The 18,470-nt window shown below is 46.2% G+C and overlaps 1 protein-coding gene across 1 annotated transcript in view; it reads left to right on the forward strand.

Annotated features, from left to right (window-relative positions):
* The first annotated feature begins 7,499 nt into the window (after positions 1 to 7,499).
* Positions 7,500 to 18,470, forward strand: part of LOC102841328 (cytochrome P450 4F22-like) — an 18,996-nt gene continuing 8,025 nt past the window's right edge. The window contains exons 1-5 of the mRNA XM_006876822.1: positions 7,500 to 7,721; positions 8,662 to 8,806; positions 14,810 to 14,863; positions 14,977 to 15,104; positions 15,232 to 15,353. Coding sequence (XP_006876884.1) covers positions 7,500 to 7,721; positions 8,662 to 8,806; positions 14,810 to 14,863; positions 14,977 to 15,104; positions 15,232 to 15,353 — 671 coding nt within the window. The remainder of the gene's footprint in view (positions 7,722 to 8,661; positions 8,807 to 14,809; positions 14,864 to 14,976; positions 15,105 to 15,231; positions 15,354 to 18,470) is intronic.

Consider the following 18,470-nt stretch of genomic DNA (forward strand, 5'->3'; position numbering starts at 1 on the left):
CTCCACAGTGGCGACACTACTTCACAGCTTTTTGTAACACCTCCTGCTAGGGGGTGTCAGACATATTCAAGCTTGTGTGGGGGTCAGGAGAAACCCAGAGTACGAAAGTAGAGGATTCCCCCAACAGACCCATTCATTGAGTTTCTCCAGTGGATATGAACTGAATCCCTTGCTATTGTTGTTGTTGTTGTTAACTACCGTCAAGTTGATTCCAAACATAGTGACCCTGTATAGGGTTTCCAAGGAGCAGCTGATGAGTTTGCATCGCTGACCTTGCAGTTTAAACAACTTTACAGTCTGACGCATTAGCCCACAGTGCCATACCAAGACTTCTTGCTATTATTACTGCTTTGTAAATGAGAAGCCTGTAACTCCCAGGGAAATTACGCTCTGTCCTGGGGAGGGTTTCACCTCATACCCAACATGGGGGGAGAGGTGGAAACAGGTCAGGCTTTAAACCCAGTTTCTTATAGTGTGTGTGAGTGCAAAATGTGCGTATGTGTGTGCATATGCGTGCATGTCTGCCAACCCTGGTCGTCCCCACCCATCAGGATGAGGGACTCCTTTTCTAGGACTGGCACTTTCTCTGATTCCAGTGCCTTCCCTTCTCAATCCTTCTGGAAGGCATTTCCTGTGTCATAATTTCACTTGGACTCTTCTTGGGTGTGGATGCCGTGACTCTACCCAGAAGCTACCCTACTCCCTCCCAGAGCTACTGGGAGGAAGAAACCAGTGACTGTAAAAGTCACTGCATACAGCAGGTGCTCAGTCATTCTTCCAGGCTTGGGGAGGAGGGCGGCTGACCATGGTGGACAGAAATCAGTCAAGGCAAAGCTGGGGCTGAGAGGAGGGTGTGGAGCTGGCATGGGCAGAGCTGGGGGAAGGCATGCTGGAAGAGGGAAACAGCCAGCGAAAGCCTCCAAGGTGGGGATGAGCTTGGCTGGTTCTAGGAGCAGTCTGGAAGAACCAGAATGGCTGGAGTTGATGGAGGGAGATGGGAGTATGGGATTGGAGAGGCTGACAGGGACCAGACCATGTAGGACATTGCAGTACAGGCTAGGGGTCTAAATTTATTCAGGGCGTAATAAGGAGGCACAGGAGGATTTTGAACAGCGAAGGCCATGATCTGGTTTCTTGTTTTGGGGGACTCTAACTGCATCTCATTATTTAAACAGTTTTTGTTTTTCAAAGTGGCAAAATTTCCCTGGTGTGGTGCTGAGGATAAGCTCTCGACCGCAAGGTTGGTTCTAGCCATAAGGTCTGCGCTTCAAACTCCTCAGCTGCTCCTTCAAAACCCTATAACAGGGTCCCTAGGAGTTGGAACCAATTCGACAGTACTTGACAACAACAACAACAACAACACACATACAGACATATATAAAAGAAAACATTTGCTGGTTCAACAATTTCTACTTGTACATTTCAGTGACATTGATTACATCCTTCAAGTTGTACAACCTGTCTCACCCTGCTTTTCCAAATGATTGCACCACCGTTGACTGAAACTCAGGCCCCTCAGTAATGACTCTTTCCTCCCTTCCCCACTTTTGTTGTTAGGTGCCTTTTAGTTGACTTAAACTCATGTGGACCCTACACACAACAGAACAAAATACTGCCCGGTCTTGCACACCTTCACAATTGTTACACCTGAGCCTGTTGCTGCTGCTACGGTGCCAACTCATCTCATTGAGGGCTTTTCTCTTATTCTCTGAACATCCACTTTACCAAGCATAATGTCCTTCTCCAGGAGCTGGTCCCTTCTGATCACATGTCCGAAGAATGAGAGACCAGGTCTCGTCATCCTGGCTCCTAAGGAGCATTCTGGCTGTACTTCTTCCAACACAGATTTATTTGTTCTTTTGATGGCTAGTCCATGGTACTTTCAGTATTCTTCTCCAACACCATAACCACACTTAGTAAATACGAATGAATATTCTTTGGTTTCTACACATTTGCTTATTTCAAATCATAGTATTTGCCCTTTTGTGATTACATATTTCATTTAGCATCATGTTTTCAAGGCTCCTCTATGTTGTAGCAGGCATCGAACTTCATTTCTAGTTAGGGTTGAACAAAAATGCTCCGTTGTGTGGCTGGACCACACTGTGTTTATTCATTTATGTGTTGATGGACATTTGGTTTTTCTACCTTTTGGTTCTTGTGAATAGTGATGTAATGAATGTTGGGGCGCAGGTTTTTCTGTATATTCCTGCCTTCATTTCTTCTGGGTAGACACCTAACATTGAGACACATAGCTCATATATGGTCATTCTTTGCTTAACTGTTTGAAGAACTGACAAACTGTTGTCCACAGTGGCTGTCCCATTTTGCATTCCCACCAGTAATGGATGAAGGGTCCAATTTCTCCATGTCCTAACCAACATCTGTTATTTTTCATTTTTGTAATTAGATCTGGTAGACTTTTAGAGTGATTCCTCAAGCTGCTGTGTGGAGAATGGACAATTGGGAGGGGCAAGGATGGAATTGGGAAGACCAGGAAGGAGGTTACTTGAAGAGGAATGTGTTGATGAGATTGGAGAAGAATGGATTTAAGATAGGAGACTGGTAGAACCTGGAAACAGATAAGATATGGGAGAAACGAGGGAGAGAGGAGGTGATGGGAACGGCAGCTTTGGTGTAGATTTTGTTTGAGGCATGCTGAGTCTGAAGGTCAGGGGGTGAAGAATGCAGGTCTTTAGAGCAGACCAAGAAGACAGATCCAGATAGAGAAGGAGTGGGGATGGTCACATCAGATCACACAAGACTGAGGGGACTGGGGAGCCACGGAGTGTGTTTGAACAGGAACACCAGGGCTGGAAGAAGGTGGCTGCGGCCACTGGGATGGGAGCCAGACCTCAGGGGAATGGGACATTGCACGTGTCTCCATGTTGCTTAAGCATGCTGACTCTTTCTCTGAGGGTTTTGAACCTGCCAAGATGGTGACTCCCAGTGGGTCACATGGAGCCCTGAAATCATATGGGGAAGCTGAGACCCAGACCACACAGCCAGTCTCTGCAGGGGTCAAAATTAGAATCCAGCTGCTTGTGGTGTGTGTGCATGTATGCATGTGTCAGTGTTAGTGTGTGTGCATGTGAGTGCATGCATGTGTTAGTGAGAGTGTATACCTGTGTGCATGTATGCATGCGCATGTATGAATATGTGGGTGTGGCTGTGCATGCATCAGTGAGAGTGTGTACTTGTGTGCATGTATGATTATGTGTACATGTGAGTGCATGCAGGTGTCAGTGAGAGTGTGTACCTGTGTGCATGTATGCATGTGTATGTGTGTGTGTGAGTGCATGCATGCGTCAGTGAAAGTGTGTACCTGTGTGCATGTATGCATGTGTATGTATGAGTATGTGTGCGTGTGAGTGCATGCAGGTGTCAGTGAGAGTGTGTACCTGTGTGCATGTATGCATGTGTATGTATGAGTATGTGTGCATGTGAGTGCATGCATGCATCAGTGAGAGTGTGTACTTGTGTGCATGTATGATTATGTGTACATGTGAGTACATGCAGGTGTCAGTGAGAGTGTGTACCTGTGTGCATGCATTTAATAAGAAAGTGCCCCTCATTTAGGTTCCTTACTTCTCTCAACTGCCCATATATTCCCTAGAGGTTCTCCTGGACCACTAAAATAATGACTATTGGTACTCTGTATCAATTTCCTGTGGGGCTGTAACAGGAATGAATGCTGAATTGTAAAACAACATGCTTTGATTCTTTCACAGTTCTGGAGACCGGAAGTCCAACATTACTTGCACAGGACCAAGTTATCAGCAGTGCCACATTCCCTCGGAAGACTCAACAGGAGGATCCTTCCTGGCTTTTTCCAGTTTTTGGTGGTTCCAGGTGTTCCTGTGTGGTTAGCTTCATCATTCCAACCTCCCTAGTCACTTTGCCTTCTCCTCTGTGTCTGTGTCCAGTCTCCATCTCATAAAGACACTTGTGATTGCATTTGGGGCTCAAAGTGCAATCCAGGATCATCTCCCCAGTATCTCAAGAGCCTCAACTTAATCACTTCTGCAAAGACTTTGCCATATAAGGTAACACCTGCAGGATCCAGGAATTAGGACTTGGTATTTTAGGGGTTCATTATTCAACCTACTCTACCCTACTTTCCCTCCTTCACAACACTTTTATGTTATGTCATATCTTTTTTGGTGGTTTCCCCCACTCGGGCAGGGACTAGGCCTTACACTACACCCCAAACAAAGCCTGGAACAGTGTCTGACACATAGGACCAAACCTTTGCCATCTAGTTGATTCCAGCTCATGGTGACTTCATGTGTGCAGAGTGGGACTGTCCCATAGAACTTTGGTTGTAATCTTATGAAAACATCACCCGGCCTTTTTCCCATGGTACTGCTGGATGGATTTGAACTATCAACCTAATTGTTGTTGTTGTTGTGAAGTGCTGTCGACTCGGTTCCCTACCACAGTGACCCTGTATAGGGTTTCCGAGGAGCAGCTGGTGAGCTTGAACTGCCGACCTTACAGTTCAAACAGCAGTCTGGCGCATTAACTCACAGCGCCACATAGTGAAGTGCAAATTGTTTGTGCCATTCAGGTAGCCATCAATACAAAGGAAGGGCTCAAAAAATATTTACCAACTGAATGCTGAATAAATGCATATATAGCCTTGTGGGAAGATTCTGACATATGAAAACATTTAGAGAAAGATTCCATTATCTGTAACTGGCTATCCTGGCATAGCTTGGGAGAATTGTTAAAAACAGCAAACCTAACCAAACCAGTTGCCATGGAGATGACTGACTTATGGTACTCTCTCATGTGTCAGTGGAACTGTGCTCCAAAAGTTTTCAACAGACAAGCTTTTGGAAGTAGATTGCCGAGGCACGTCTGGGCGGATTCAAACCTTTGGTCTTTTGGTTAGCAGTCCTGTGCATCAGCCATTTACACCACTCAGGGCCTCCAAAGACAAATTATTAAAAACAAAACAAAACTCTAAACCTGTTGTCACCAAGGCAATTTTGACTCCTATTGGCCATACATAGAACTGCCCCATAGGGTTTCCAGGACTAAAAATAGTTAGCAAAAGCAGACTGCCACAGAGTGGCTGGTGGGTTTGCACTGCTGACCTCTCAGTTAGCCATCAAGTGTTTAACCCATTGCAACACCAGAGTTACCTTAGACAGATCATTAAATTGGTAAAGAACAAATATCTGTGGAACATGTCACATGGCGCTACCCATGTGAGAGGCTGCACAGTTGCACCATGGCATGATTGCTGCGTCCCTAGCTCAGAGCACCTGCCTGGGATTTACAATTTGGGGTTCCTTGTGTTTCCGAGGTGAAGGTTACCTAGTCCCACTGTTACCCCTGACCAGGCCTCCCAAAGGGAATGTTGCTACACTAGAAGTCTTCATGGAAGCAGCAGTCAGTAAATCAAATGACGCATTGAATTAAGCAAATCTGCTGCACAAGACCTTTTTAAAGTGTAAAGAGCAAAGATGTCAGCTTGAGGACTAAAGTGCGCCTGACCCAAGCCATGGTGTTTTCAATAACCTCATATGCATACAAAAGCTGGACAGTGAATAAGGAAGACCGTAGAATAATTGATGCTTTTGAGTTATGGTGTTGGAGGAGAATATTGAAAGTGTCATGGGCTGTCAAAAGAACCAATAGATCTGTGTTGGAAGAAGTGCAGCCAGAGTGCTCCTTGGAGGCCAAGATGGCCAAACTTCGTCTCTCACATTTCAGACATATTGTCAGGTGGGACCAGTCGCTGGAGAAGGATATCATGTTTGGTAAGGTAGAGGGTCATAGAAAAAGAGGAAGACCCCCAGCGAGATGGATTGGCAAAGTGACAGCATCAATGGGCTCAAGCATGGCAACAATTGTAAGGTTGGCACAGAACTGGGCAGTGTTTCATTCTGTTGTTCATAAAGTTGTTATGAGCTGATACTGACTTGGTGGCACCTAACAACAACATAGGGTCGATAGTTCAAACCCACTAGCCATTATACAGTGTTGCTCGGAGTCGGAACTGCCTTGGCAGCACTTAAAACAGCAATGACAACAATGTAGAAGTCAGACCACCCCAACTGGACTGTCTAAACTTGATGAGGACCCCACCTAACTCTTGTCCCAGGATGCAGTCAATAGAAACATCATTTATTTTGTGGTTTGGCATTGGCTGGTGGAAGAGTCAGTGGCCTGAGCTTAAGGTCCCAAGTTGCAGGGCACCGTGGCAGGAGTGGGTGGTCCTTGAGGGTTTAAGTGAGGTCCTGGAATGCAGATGTCCTGTCAGTTCTGTTGTTCAAGGAAGTGGGAGTGTAGACAGGGTCCCTTGGCTAGGAGGACTGCATGGGGAGGGGATCTGAAACCAGAACCCAACCATTTTCAGGAATCTCCTTGGGGCTGGCTGAGACTTGGAAGGTGTTAGATCTTGGCTGAGGGGGGTCTCTTCCAGCTCTGTCTCCCTTGAGTTGAAGTAACTGAGCTAAGGCTCAGCTTCCTCATCTGAAAAATGGGAGCATAATGGCACCTCCCTGCCGAGATGACTTAAGATCCTCTGCCCATCCTGAGCATGGTCACAGTGTGCTATGCGGGTTCCGTAGACACTCACTGGTTCATGACTACTACTCACCACTCACCTTTGGCATGTCTAGGAGCAGATCCTAACGCAAGGATATGAGTACAAGTAGTTCATTTGGAGGAGTTCCTAGGAGGTGCACACAGTTCAGTGTTCCACTCCTAGCTGAGAGGTTGGCAGTTTGAATCCACCCAGAGGTGCTTCAGAAGAAAGTCCTGTCAATCTGCTTCCGAAAGGTCCCAGCCTTGAAAACCCTACGGAGCGCAGTGCTCCTCGGATGGCGTGCGTTCACTGTGAATCAGAGTTGACGCAACAACAACAGGTGGTGCTGATGGTTCATGTGCTCAGCTACTGGCCAAAAGGTTGGTAGTTTGAGTCTAACTGGAGAGGGGCCTCTGAAGAAAGTCCTGGTGATCTACTTCTGAAAAATCAGCCGTTGATAATCTGCTGGGGCCAAGTTCTACACTGACACACATGAGGTTGTCATGACTTGTAATGTACCTGACAGCAACCACCAATAGTTAATTTGGGAAATGAGACAAGAGACAAAGTTTCTACTGTGGGCAGCTAGAGCTGAGTCCTGCTGGGGGCCGTAGGAGTCAGGATAGAGCATAAACCTCAAACTGGTCCCACCAAGGGGAGAGGGAATTGAGGGATTTATCCACCAGCTTCATCAATCACTGGCTGAGAGTTGCTCCTTGAGGAGGTTCTTAATTTCCCAGCACTCCTGGCCAGCGATGTGCAGGTAGAGCAAGCTCTCAGGTAGAGAGGTTAAGGCTGATGGTCACACATAACATCTGGGGTAGGAGATGTATCCTAGCATTTGGGACTCCCATGAGAACCTTCTGTGTGCTTGATCACATGAGTCACTGTTTCCATGACACAGGATTGTCCCACCAGCACTGATCCCCCCCCCCCCCCCCCCCTTATAACCCTTAGAATGCTGCCCATTACGGACCACCTGCTGTACCTGCTGGGGCTTAAGAAGACGACGTTCCGCCTCTATGCTGTGTCCATGATTCTCCTCTTCCTGCTCTTCTTCCTCTTCCGTCTACTGTTGCAGTTCCTACAGCTTTGCTGGCGCTTCTACATCACCTGCCGGCGCCTGCGCTGCTTCCCTCAGCCCCCAAAGCGCAACTGGCTGCTGGGCCACCTGGGCATGGTGAGTGTGGGCAGGTGGGCTAGGCAGGTCTCAGGTAGCCAGTGAGGCTGATGATAGGCCTGCTTGCTTTCTGAACCACAATAGAGAACTCTGGTTAGGGCCAGGAGCAGACTCTTTTTAGAAGGTATGAGACTAAGGTTCAGAGAGGGCAAGCAGTTTACTCACAGTCACACAGCTGGGACAAGCCACAAGTCTTTAGAGTCAGTGTTGGCTCATCCCAGTTGTGTGATCTTGAGTAAACTGTCAGACTTCTCTCTCAGGCTCAGCTAGCTCCGAGCTTGTCCTCTCCCAAAGGAGAAGGTAGTCTCACCCTGATCTCATGGTCTCAGAAGGTGGGTTGGGTCCACAGTTCAAAGTTAAGTTCCCAAACCTTCCAGGGCCTGGCCACTGCCTCTGGTATTACTCTTTGAAAGCTGTAGTGGCCCTTCTGGAATAAGGGCATTGGCATGAAAAATGAGTAGAAAAGTTTTATCTAGCAGAGGCTACTGTGGGAAGCGGGCACCATTTTAGCAAAAGCCATGGAAGTGGGAAGTCAGAGTCTTGTTCCTGGAGCAAGAACTCTTTCCGAGAGACTCAAGGGAAATGGTGGAACATGTGAGGTATTGGGGGTTGGGGTCTAAAGGTCCTTGAAGGCCAAAGTAAGGAGCTGCGATTTCCTCTGCATGGCAGTGGGGAGCCACGGAGGGTGTGTGAACAGAGAGGAACATGGTCTGATTCAGGAATCCCTCTGGGGCCAGTATGAGGGGCTGAGAATGGAGATGGGTGCCCAGGGAGGAGGGTAAACCATGATTCATCAGGGAAGGAGGAGTTTGAGGCCTGAGCTGGGGAGAGGGATGGAAGACATGAAGGAGATTATTTGGGTACAAATGGGCAAAACTTGGTACCTGGTGGTCCCGTGGGAGGAATCAGTCTCACTCACTGTCCTTTTCTCCCTCCACAGTACCTTCCGAATGAGACAGGACTTCGAGATGAGTCAAAGGTGCTGAACCACATGCACCATGTGATCCTTGTGTGGATTGGACCTGTCCTGCCACTCCTAGTACTGGTACATCCTGACTATATCAAGCCTCTGCTCGGTGCCTCAGGTAGGCCCACCGGGTCCCCAGTGATGCATGAACCCTCAGCTCCCAGAGCCCACTGGGCCTCTAGGCAGGGGGAGGTATCGAGAGGAAGGGCTTTGATGTATTAGGAGTTCATAAAACAGGGATGGCAGTCCATATGTTGGGAACAACATAAACAGAGGGGTGACAATGTCTACGAGGTCCAGAAACTTTGAGAGGATGCTCACTGGCTTGTGAATCTGAGTGAAACATGACTGAAAAGACCATTATTTGCTTAGGATTTTAAATGGGTGTTGTTCCATCCTAAGCCATGACACTTCCATCATTTGAATTCTGACACTGCCCAGCCTGAAGCCTTCTTTCATCATCTGGGCTGACCCTGGCTAATGGGGAGGGAGGTGTGGAAGGATAGCATCTCCCTTCTGCAGCCCACACCCATTCCAAGACACGTGTCTGCCGTTGTGCTTGGCAACTTCAATCTTTAGCACCCAGCTGGAAGGACCCCAGCTTTTCCAAGATTATCATTCCACTTCTGAGTTTTCTCATTCTCAGTCCTTACCCTTTAGGACTGCGTATGTCTACATCTGACTTTACCTTTCCCATCACTAGAGGCATTGTGGGGCATTGAAGAGGGGAGGAACGGGGAAGAATGAGCTCCCGGAATTAGGATCTCTGACTTTTGATTTGGTTTCTACAAACACAGACCTTCCACTTGTGTCTGTTCTCTTCTTGACAAATGGCCTGGTTTTGGAATCCCTCCATGGAGGTGCCTGGGAAGAAAAGGCCTGGTGATCTGCTGCTCAAAGGTCATAACCATTGTAAACCCTGTGGAGCACAGTTCTACTCTGACACATGGATCATCATGAGTTGGGGTCAGCTCGACGGCAACTTATTTTGTTGGTGGTACTTTGTGCCAGACACGTATTAGTCCACCCCAAAGTAGCTTGGAAGAAAGATTTGGTGATCTGCTTCTGAAACATCGGCCGTTGACAACCCTATGCTCCCCTGGGACACACAGGGAAATGGACTTGACAGCAACTGGCTTACCTTTTTTTCTTTCCCTCCTCCTCTGCCTTCTTTGAGCATCAGTCTCCTGAGCACCATTTTGCACAGTGTGGGACTCCAAGGAGACAGGAAGTCCATTACCCCGGCTCCCCTATTATGGGCCTAACACTTAGATGCCCAGGAAACTTCATCTCCGCCCCCAGGATAGGCCTCTCCCTCTCACTGCCTCTCCCTCCCACAGGAGCAAGATGGAGAAACCCAGGAAAGGAGGGTGGAGCTGTGAGTCAGGACAAGCTCTTTACAGCAGAGATGTACGTGCTTCCCTCCCCGCCTCTCTTCACACACATTGCTCTAACTGAAATACCCAGTGGTGATCCATGGGTTACAGAGAACTACTCCATAGAGTTTTCTTGGCTGTCATGTTTACAGAAGCAGATCACCAGACTTTTCTTCCAAAGCACTGTTAGGTGGGTTTGAACCACTAACCTTTAGCCTAGTAGTTGAGCATAACCATTTGTACCACCCAGGGACCTTGCAGCTACCCCAGGTCACTTGAATTCCCCTGGTATTTTCACATGCCTCTGCACTTGCTCTCCTTACCTGACAAACTCCTACAAATCCTCTGAGGCCCATTTCACTGATGCCTCCTCAGCTGAACACCAGCTCTCCCAGCCCTAGATCTCTCCTCTACTTCAGCCCTGACAACTTGATGCAGGCATCTCTGTCCAGGTTGCCTGTCCCAACTGTGTCCCCCTGAGTAAAAGTAGGAGGATTGTAACATCTTCCTTGGAGGAGATTATGTAAAACAATTCCTCACATAGAATTGTAGCAGCGATTGTACAGCTGTATTTCACTACAGTTGAGGGCTTCGACTCTGGGCCAGCAGATCTAGGTTCAAATCCCAACCCTCCATTAACTTGGGCATGTTACCACTCTGCCATTTTATGTCCCCACCTATCAGAGGGGTCACCATGAGTCAGAATAAATGGCAATGGATTTAGTTGTTGTTGTTGTTTTTTAATCCAAAATAAAGATTAAAAAAAAGTAGGTAATGGGGAGCCATGGTAGGTGTTTGAGCAGGGAAATCACTGTCAGCTCAGAACTTGGACGGGCCTCTGCTGGATGGAGTACAGTATCCAGGGAGGAGAAGAGTGATGGATTCTCACTGTCCTCTCAATATCACCTCTTCCAAGAAGCCGGCCCTGATGTTCAGCACTCCGTTTCCCTGTACCTCCCATAGCATCTGGCACACTTTCGTTTTCTTGATAATTACATAGTGCTGCGTCTCTGCTTCTCTTTCCCATCCCAACTGGGAGCTTGTCAAAGGCAGGGCCTGGAAATGAGTAATCTGGGAGCCCAGCATCTCCCAGGAAGGTTCAGGTGCAGAAGGGTGGCAGAAGAGGTGTGTTGAATGGTGCAAGGAGTGGCCATATGATTGAGTCTAGTTGATCAATTCCTGGGAGTGTGTGTAGGGATGGTTGAGTAACATCACAGGGAAAAGCATCATCACCTGAGTTTCAGGTATTTCCTCCCTAGGTCCCTGCCCAATCTCCTAAGTCTGTTCAGTGCATAGAAGGAGAATTCACTCATCCATCCATCCATCTCTTCATCCATCTATCCATCTCTTCATTTACTCCACTATCCAGCCATCTTTCCTTTCTTTCATTCATCTGTTATCTGATTGATGGATTTATTCTTTTATTCAATAAAGAGCTATTTAGCACCAATATAGAAATGATCAATATGGTCCCTACTCTCAAGTAGCTTATAACTCGGTGTATTTTTTTTTTTTTTTTTTGAGTGAATGCTGGGAGAGGGGGGCAGCACCCAAGTCGAGATCAGAGGAGGAGGGAAAAATGTGTTTGATGTAGGACAGCAGCTGGTGGGAAATATCAGATCAGAAAGAGAACATGACTTTTTTGAGGAGCTGAGAAAAGCTTTGTGATATTAGAATGTCAAGTGTGAGTGGAGTGGCAGACAGAGGCGTCTTGAGAGAAATCTGGACAGGGCAGATCATCCAGGGCTTTGAAAAATGAGCTGAGAAGCTGGTGTTGAGGGTAAGAGGGAGCTATGGAGGGCATTTGAGCAGGGAGGGACATGGCCACATCTGAGAGTCCGCTAAGATTCTCAGCGTGAAAGACAGCCTGGAGAGGGTGAGGTAGGAAGCTGGGAGCATAGGAGGCATGATGCAAATGAGAGAGGCAGAGGGATGGAAGACCACAGTCTCGGCAAAGGTTTGGAAGTGATACACACCACAAAATGGAGTTGTCTGGTGTGTGCTGACGGATTTGATGGGGAGGCAGACATGGGTTAGTTGAGGCAGGTTTTGGGTTCTTTTTTTTTGTTTTTATTGTGATCTGAGCAAAAGTTTACAGGGCAGATCATCAGTTTTACATTCAACAATTCATATACTTTGTTTTATTACAATGATTATAACCCCCTTCTTGTACCATCAGTTAACAGTATTTCTCACTATTCGTTTTAGCTCTTTTCTTTTTCTTTTTGAACACGCAGGCATATATAATAATTTGCACAACCAAAGGGCACATTCTGAAAGTCTGCTCCTGGCCGCCAGCTCTCAGTCCCTCTCTTCCTATGAATCTAGAGTCCTCAGCTGCTCCCTCTCTCCATGACCCCCCTCTGCCTCCATCTTTAGTGTTGCTGCTTCTCTAGATAAGGTTCCACATTCCACTCGTGCTCTTCTCCTTTGATGGTCCTAGGGTCCTGTTTTTGGACTGTAAAATTAACCACTCCCCTGTTTTTCTTACAAAACTTCTACCTTTACAACTGTGACAGTGTTAATTAGTCATGATAATAATTACTTACTATTGTGTCATAAAGATCTTATCCCCATCTCTTTTCACCAGACCCATCTAGACAAGATAAAAACTATTCAGTGGGGACTCTACCTTCCCTCACACACTCTTAAACTAAACTCCCTCTTGAAACCTTGGAAGTCAGTCACTTCGTGCTCTTATTGCCCCCTCATTTTAGGTTGTTGTTGTTGTTAGGTGCCATCGAGTTGGTATCTACCCATAGCGACCTTATGCACAGCAGAACGAAACCCGATCCTGGGCCACCCTCACTACTGTTGCCACGCTTGAGTCCACTGATGCTGCCACTTGGCCAATCCATCTCGTTGGGGGTCTTCCTCTTTTCCTCTTACCCTCCACCTTACCAAACATAATATCCTTCTCCAGTACTGGTCCTTCCTGACAATATGTCTGAAGTATGAGAGATGAAGATTGGCTATCTTGGTCTCCAAGGAGCACTCTGGCTGCACTTCTTCCAAAACAGATCTATTGGTTCTTTTGGCAGCCCATGTCACTTTCAATATTCTCCTCCAACACCATAACTCAAAAGCATCATTTCTTCTATGGTCTTCCTTATTCACTATTCAGCTTTCGCATGCATATGAGGTTACTGAAAATACCATGGCTTGGGTCAAGCTGACATCTTTGCTCTTCAACACTTTAAAAAGGTCTTGTGCAGCAGATTTGCCTAATGCAATACATCGTTTGATTTCTTTCTTTCTTTTTTTTTAATTAAATGTTTTTATTTTGGATTGAGTGAAAGTTTACAGGGCACATCATCAGCTTCACATTCAACCATTCATATAGCTTGTTTCATTACATTGATTATTATCCCGCCATATATCATCAGTTAACAGTGTTTCTCTCTATCCTCTTTAGCTTTTTTTTTTTTTTTTTTGGGGGGGGTGGTGGTGGTGGGGGAGACTTGCCTTTTTGGAATTTACAGTCTCGGCTTTTAGGGAAGGTTTTTACATTTGTCTGTGGATATCCAGGGCCCATGTATGAGATTACTAACAAGCATTACTGAATAATCAGATGAGGGAGAGTTTGCTATGTCTACTAGGTGGCTAAAGTCTGATCCTCAGAGCCTATGGTTTGGACGGTCAACAACGCTTGGGCCCACAGGGTCTTGACCTCCTGACCTGGTCTGCACGGTCTGCATCAGGTTCCCCCTTATTTATTCGTTTGATTTCTTGACTGCTGCTTCCGTGAGTGTTGATAGTTGATCCAAGAAGAATGAAGTCCTTGACAACCTCAATCTTTTCTCCGTTGATAATGTTGTTTATTGGTCCAGTGGTGAGAATTTTTGTTTTTTTTTCATTGAGATATAATGCATACCGAAGGCTATGGTCTTTGATCTTAAAACATTTACTAATGAAGATCATTTTATGTAGCCAATGTCTAAGTTGCCCGTCCCTATCTACCTTGTATATAGAGGGTATAGTACTGATACTTGATGTGAAGACTCCTTCCCTCTCTGTTGGAATTTTGAGCTCCTTGTGTCTATGTCAACTATCAAATTGTAGCAATTTGCCCTCATTTTATATATATATATATGTTATGTTATGTGCCATCGAGTCGGTTCCGACCCATAGTGACCCTGTACAGGGTTTCCAAGGGTGTAAATCTTTACGGGAGTAGAAAGCCTCATCTTTCTCCCGCGGAGCAGCTGGTAGTTTCGAACCGCTGACCTTAAGGTTCGCAGCCCGATTCGTAACCACTACGCTACCAGAGCTCCTTTATATATATATATATATATATGTATTTATATACACATAATACTTCATATATATGTAAATATATATTTACTATATATAAATATATTTACATATACATAGTATATATATATATACTTCACTCTCAGCTGTAGCCCTCTGTGACTATATCCTTGTCCGTGGGCTCAGGTGTCCCCAGGTCTCACCACATTTTGGACCAACTAGCCCTTCTCCTCTCTCTCATTTCAAGGTCAACGGGAGTCTATGGAATGTGGTTGAACTCAGTCCATTTCTTCATTGCTGAGGCACGGTTTTTATTTCTAGGCTGAGCTGGAACGTCTTTAAAATGGCCAAGGGGAGCCATGGGGGGTGACTCATGATCAAATCAGTGTGTTAGAAGGATCTGGAGGGGTGAAGTGGGAGGCCAAAAGAGGTAATAAGTGGAGGTCAAGTCGGACCCCTGATTTGAATCATTGCCTCCTCCCTTTCAACAGCGGCCATTGCTCCCAAGGATGACCTTTTCTATGGCTTCCTGAAACCATGGCTGGGTGAGTGAGGACTAGATGGGCTGGGGCTTCAGAGAAGAGGGAGCAGACCATGGACTTCCTTGGAGGGTTTCTGAGACATAAGGGAGCCCCTGACCTCGGTCCTCTGGCTCCAGGGGATGGATTGCTGCTCAGCAAAGGGGACAAGTGGAGCCGCCACCGTCGCCTGCTGACCCCTGCCTTCCACTTTGACATCCTGAAGCCCTACATGAAGATCTTCAACCAGTGCACAGACATTATGCATGTGAGTCCCGTGTGAGACCACAAAGCCTCACATCCTTGATCTTTAAAGTGATCTTGTCATAGGGAGGTGGCGGGATCATTATCGGCTGCCTCACAGTCACCTGTTCTCCATGACGTGTCTCTTCCAGGCCAAATGGCAGCGCCAGGCAGAAGGCAAAGTGGTCTCGCTGGACATGTTCCAGCATGTCAGCCTCATGACCTTGGACAGCCTTCAGAAATGTGTCTTCAGTTACAACAGCAACTGTCAGGAGTGAGTGTGGCTTCCTTTGGGGAGAAGGAGGCAAGGAAATGGGAGGTGGAAGAAAGTTCCCAGATGTTACACAACCCTGGGCTCCTGGCCTTCCAGCTCTCTTACTTACAAGGGTGACATGCGCTCTCTGGGTCCCGGTTTCCTCATTCCTAGAAATTACAGGAGAGGGAAATGAGATCATGTGTGCTTGGCATGTAGTAGGTGCTCAGTAAATGCAAGTATCCCTCAGTCTTCCATGAAGAGGTTGTGGCCTTTGGAAAGTGTCGAGTCACTCTCAAAGCTTCACTTTCTTTATCCAATAAAAGGAGCATTATCATTCCTTATCCATAGTGATGAAGGGAGAATTAAATGAGAAAAGGCATGCCTGGCACAGACTAGGAGCTCAGAGAATGCCAGTTTCCCTTACTCCTCCATAAAGAGACTGTGGTCTTTGCAAAGTGCCCCTTCCACCTTCTGAGTTTGTTTCCTTATCCAAAAAATGGGCACTATCATTCCTTCCCCATAGACATTAAGGAAGAATTAGAGGAGGACTTAGCTCATAACAGGTAGCTGGTAAATGCAAGTTTAGCTCATTCCTCTATGAAGAGAGCATGGTCTTTGAAATGTGTCTCCCTACCCTATCTCTGGGAGTCCTGGTGTGGCACTGTGGGTTAATGTGCCAGACTGCAAAGCCGTTTGAACTGCAAGGTCAGCAGTTCAAGCTCACCAGTCACTCCTCGGAAACCCTATACAGGGTCGCTATGAGTTGGAACTGACTCCACGGTACATAACAACCACCACCCTATCTCTAAGGAGCTCTGGTAGCGAAGTGGTTACAAATCGGGCTGCTAACCTCAAGATCGGCAGCTGGAAAGTACCAGCTGCTCCACGGGAGAAAGATGAGGCGTTCTGCTCCTGTTAAGATTTACAGCCTCGGAAACCCTGTACAGGGTCACTATGAGTCGGAACCGACTCCACGGTACTTAATAACAACAACAACCCTATCTCTGGGAGTCCTGGTGTGGCGCTGTGGGCTAATGCGCCAGACTGCAAAGCCATTTGAACTGCAAGGTCGGTGGTTCAAGCTCACCAGTCACTCCTTGGAAACCCTATGCAGGGTTGCTGTAGGTTGGAACTGACTCAACAGCACTTAACAACAACAACAACAACCCTATCTCTGAGCCTCAATCTCCTCATTTGTTAAACAAGGATGCCTTGAGGATACCATGGTGTAGCCTTGCTCCATCCATGTAGATGCTCAGTGAGTGTTTGTTGAGTGAATAACTACAATAACCTTTGCTTCAATGCATTAATTCCTCAAATGTTCAGTGTGTACCTACTATGTGCCAGGCACTGTGTAGATGCGGAGCAACAATAGACTAAATTCCAGCTCCATAGCCCTTACAGTTTGTTGTTGTTAAGTGCCATTGAGTCAATTCTGACCCATAGCGACCCTGTATAGGGTTTTCAAGGAACAGCTGGTGAGCTTGAACCACTGATCTTGTGGTTCAAACAACTTTGCAGTCTGATGCATTAGCCTATAGCACCACACCAGCCTTACAGTTTAAGAGGGAGAAAATTAATGTTAAGTTTGTAGCAAATAGTAGGTTCTCAACAGCAAAAAGTTGACTCTGTTGGGCACATCTCAGTTGGGTAAGGCAGAGATACCCTTGTTGTTGTTGTTATTAAGTGCCGTGGAGTTGGTTCCGACCCATAGTGACCCTTTGCAGGGTTTCCAAGGCTGTAAATCTTTATGGGAGCAGAAAGCCTCATCTTTCTCCCGCAGAACTGCTGGTAGTTTTGAACTGCTGGCCATGAGGTTAGCAGCCCAACTGGTAACCACTACGCTACCAGAGCTCTTTTCCCAGTAATTAATTCATTTATTTATACATTCAAGAAATGGTTACTGAGAGCCTAGTCAGGACAGGACTAGGTGATGGGAACACAGCGATTAGCAAGACAGACAAAGTCTTGCTTTTCTGGAACTAGGGGTAAGACAGACAGTAACCATGAACAGTACATAAACAACCAATCTATAGGCTGATATGTGAGTGCACCAAGCATGCTTTAGGACAAAGGACAGATCCTTGCAATCCAGCCCCAGCAATTTAGTCCCCCCCCCCCCCAATAACAGCTTTATTGAGATATAATTGATATGCCATACAATTTACCCTTGGAAAGTATACAATTCAATATTATATACACACACACATATGCTATGTTCACAGAAATGTGCAAACATCAACACAATCTAGATTTTTTCATCATCTGCAAAAGAAATAACTCCCCACATTCTCCCGTCCCTTTCATTCCCAAGCAATCACTAACCTATTTTCTGTCTCTACGGATTTGCCTGTTCTGGACATTTCATTTAACTGGAATCATGATATGTTAGTCTATTGTGACTGGCTTCTTGCACTCAGCATAATACTTTTAAAGTTTATCCCCATCATAGCTGCAGTTCATTCCTTTTGATGGCTGATTAGGATTCTAACGTATGGGTATGTTGTTGTTGTTGTTAAGTGCTGTTGAGTCGATTCTCACTCATAGCGACCCTGTCTACAGCTTCTGACGAGTGACTGGTGAGTTTGAACAACCAACCTTGTGGTTCAAACCGCCCTTGTGGTTGAGTACTTAGCCTACAATGCCACATCACATTTATTTTGGCCATTTATCAGTTGATGGACATTTGGATGTTTTTATCTTTTGTCTATTATGATGCTGCTATAAATATTTGTGTGTAAGCTTGTATGTGAACATGTTTTCATTTCTCTTATGCATATATCTAGGAGTCCTAGTGTGGTGCTATAGGATACGTGCTGGACTGCTAACCACAAGGTCAGCGGTTCAAACCCACGAGCTGCTTTCTTTTCTATTTCTTCAGAAATCTTACACAGGGTCTCTGCGAATCGGAATCGACTCAATGGTACTTAACAACAACAACAACAACAACATATATCTACGAGTGGATTGTTGAGTCACATGGTAACTCTCCTTTAATCTTTTAAGGAGCTACCAACTTTTTTTTCCAAAGTGGCTGCACTACTTTTTACATTCCCAACCACAGAGCACGTGGGTTTCAGTGTCTCCGTTCCTTGTCAACACTTGTTATTATCTAGCTTTTTGATTTTAGTCATC

The sequence above is a fragment of the Chrysochloris asiatica genome, unplaced genomic scaffold (assembly GCF_000296735.1).
Source record: "Chrysochloris asiatica unplaced genomic scaffold, ChrAsi1.0 scaffold00417, whole genome shotgun sequence".
NCBI lineage: Eukaryota > Metazoa > Chordata > Mammalia > Afrosoricida > Chrysochloridae > Chrysochloris > Chrysochloris asiatica.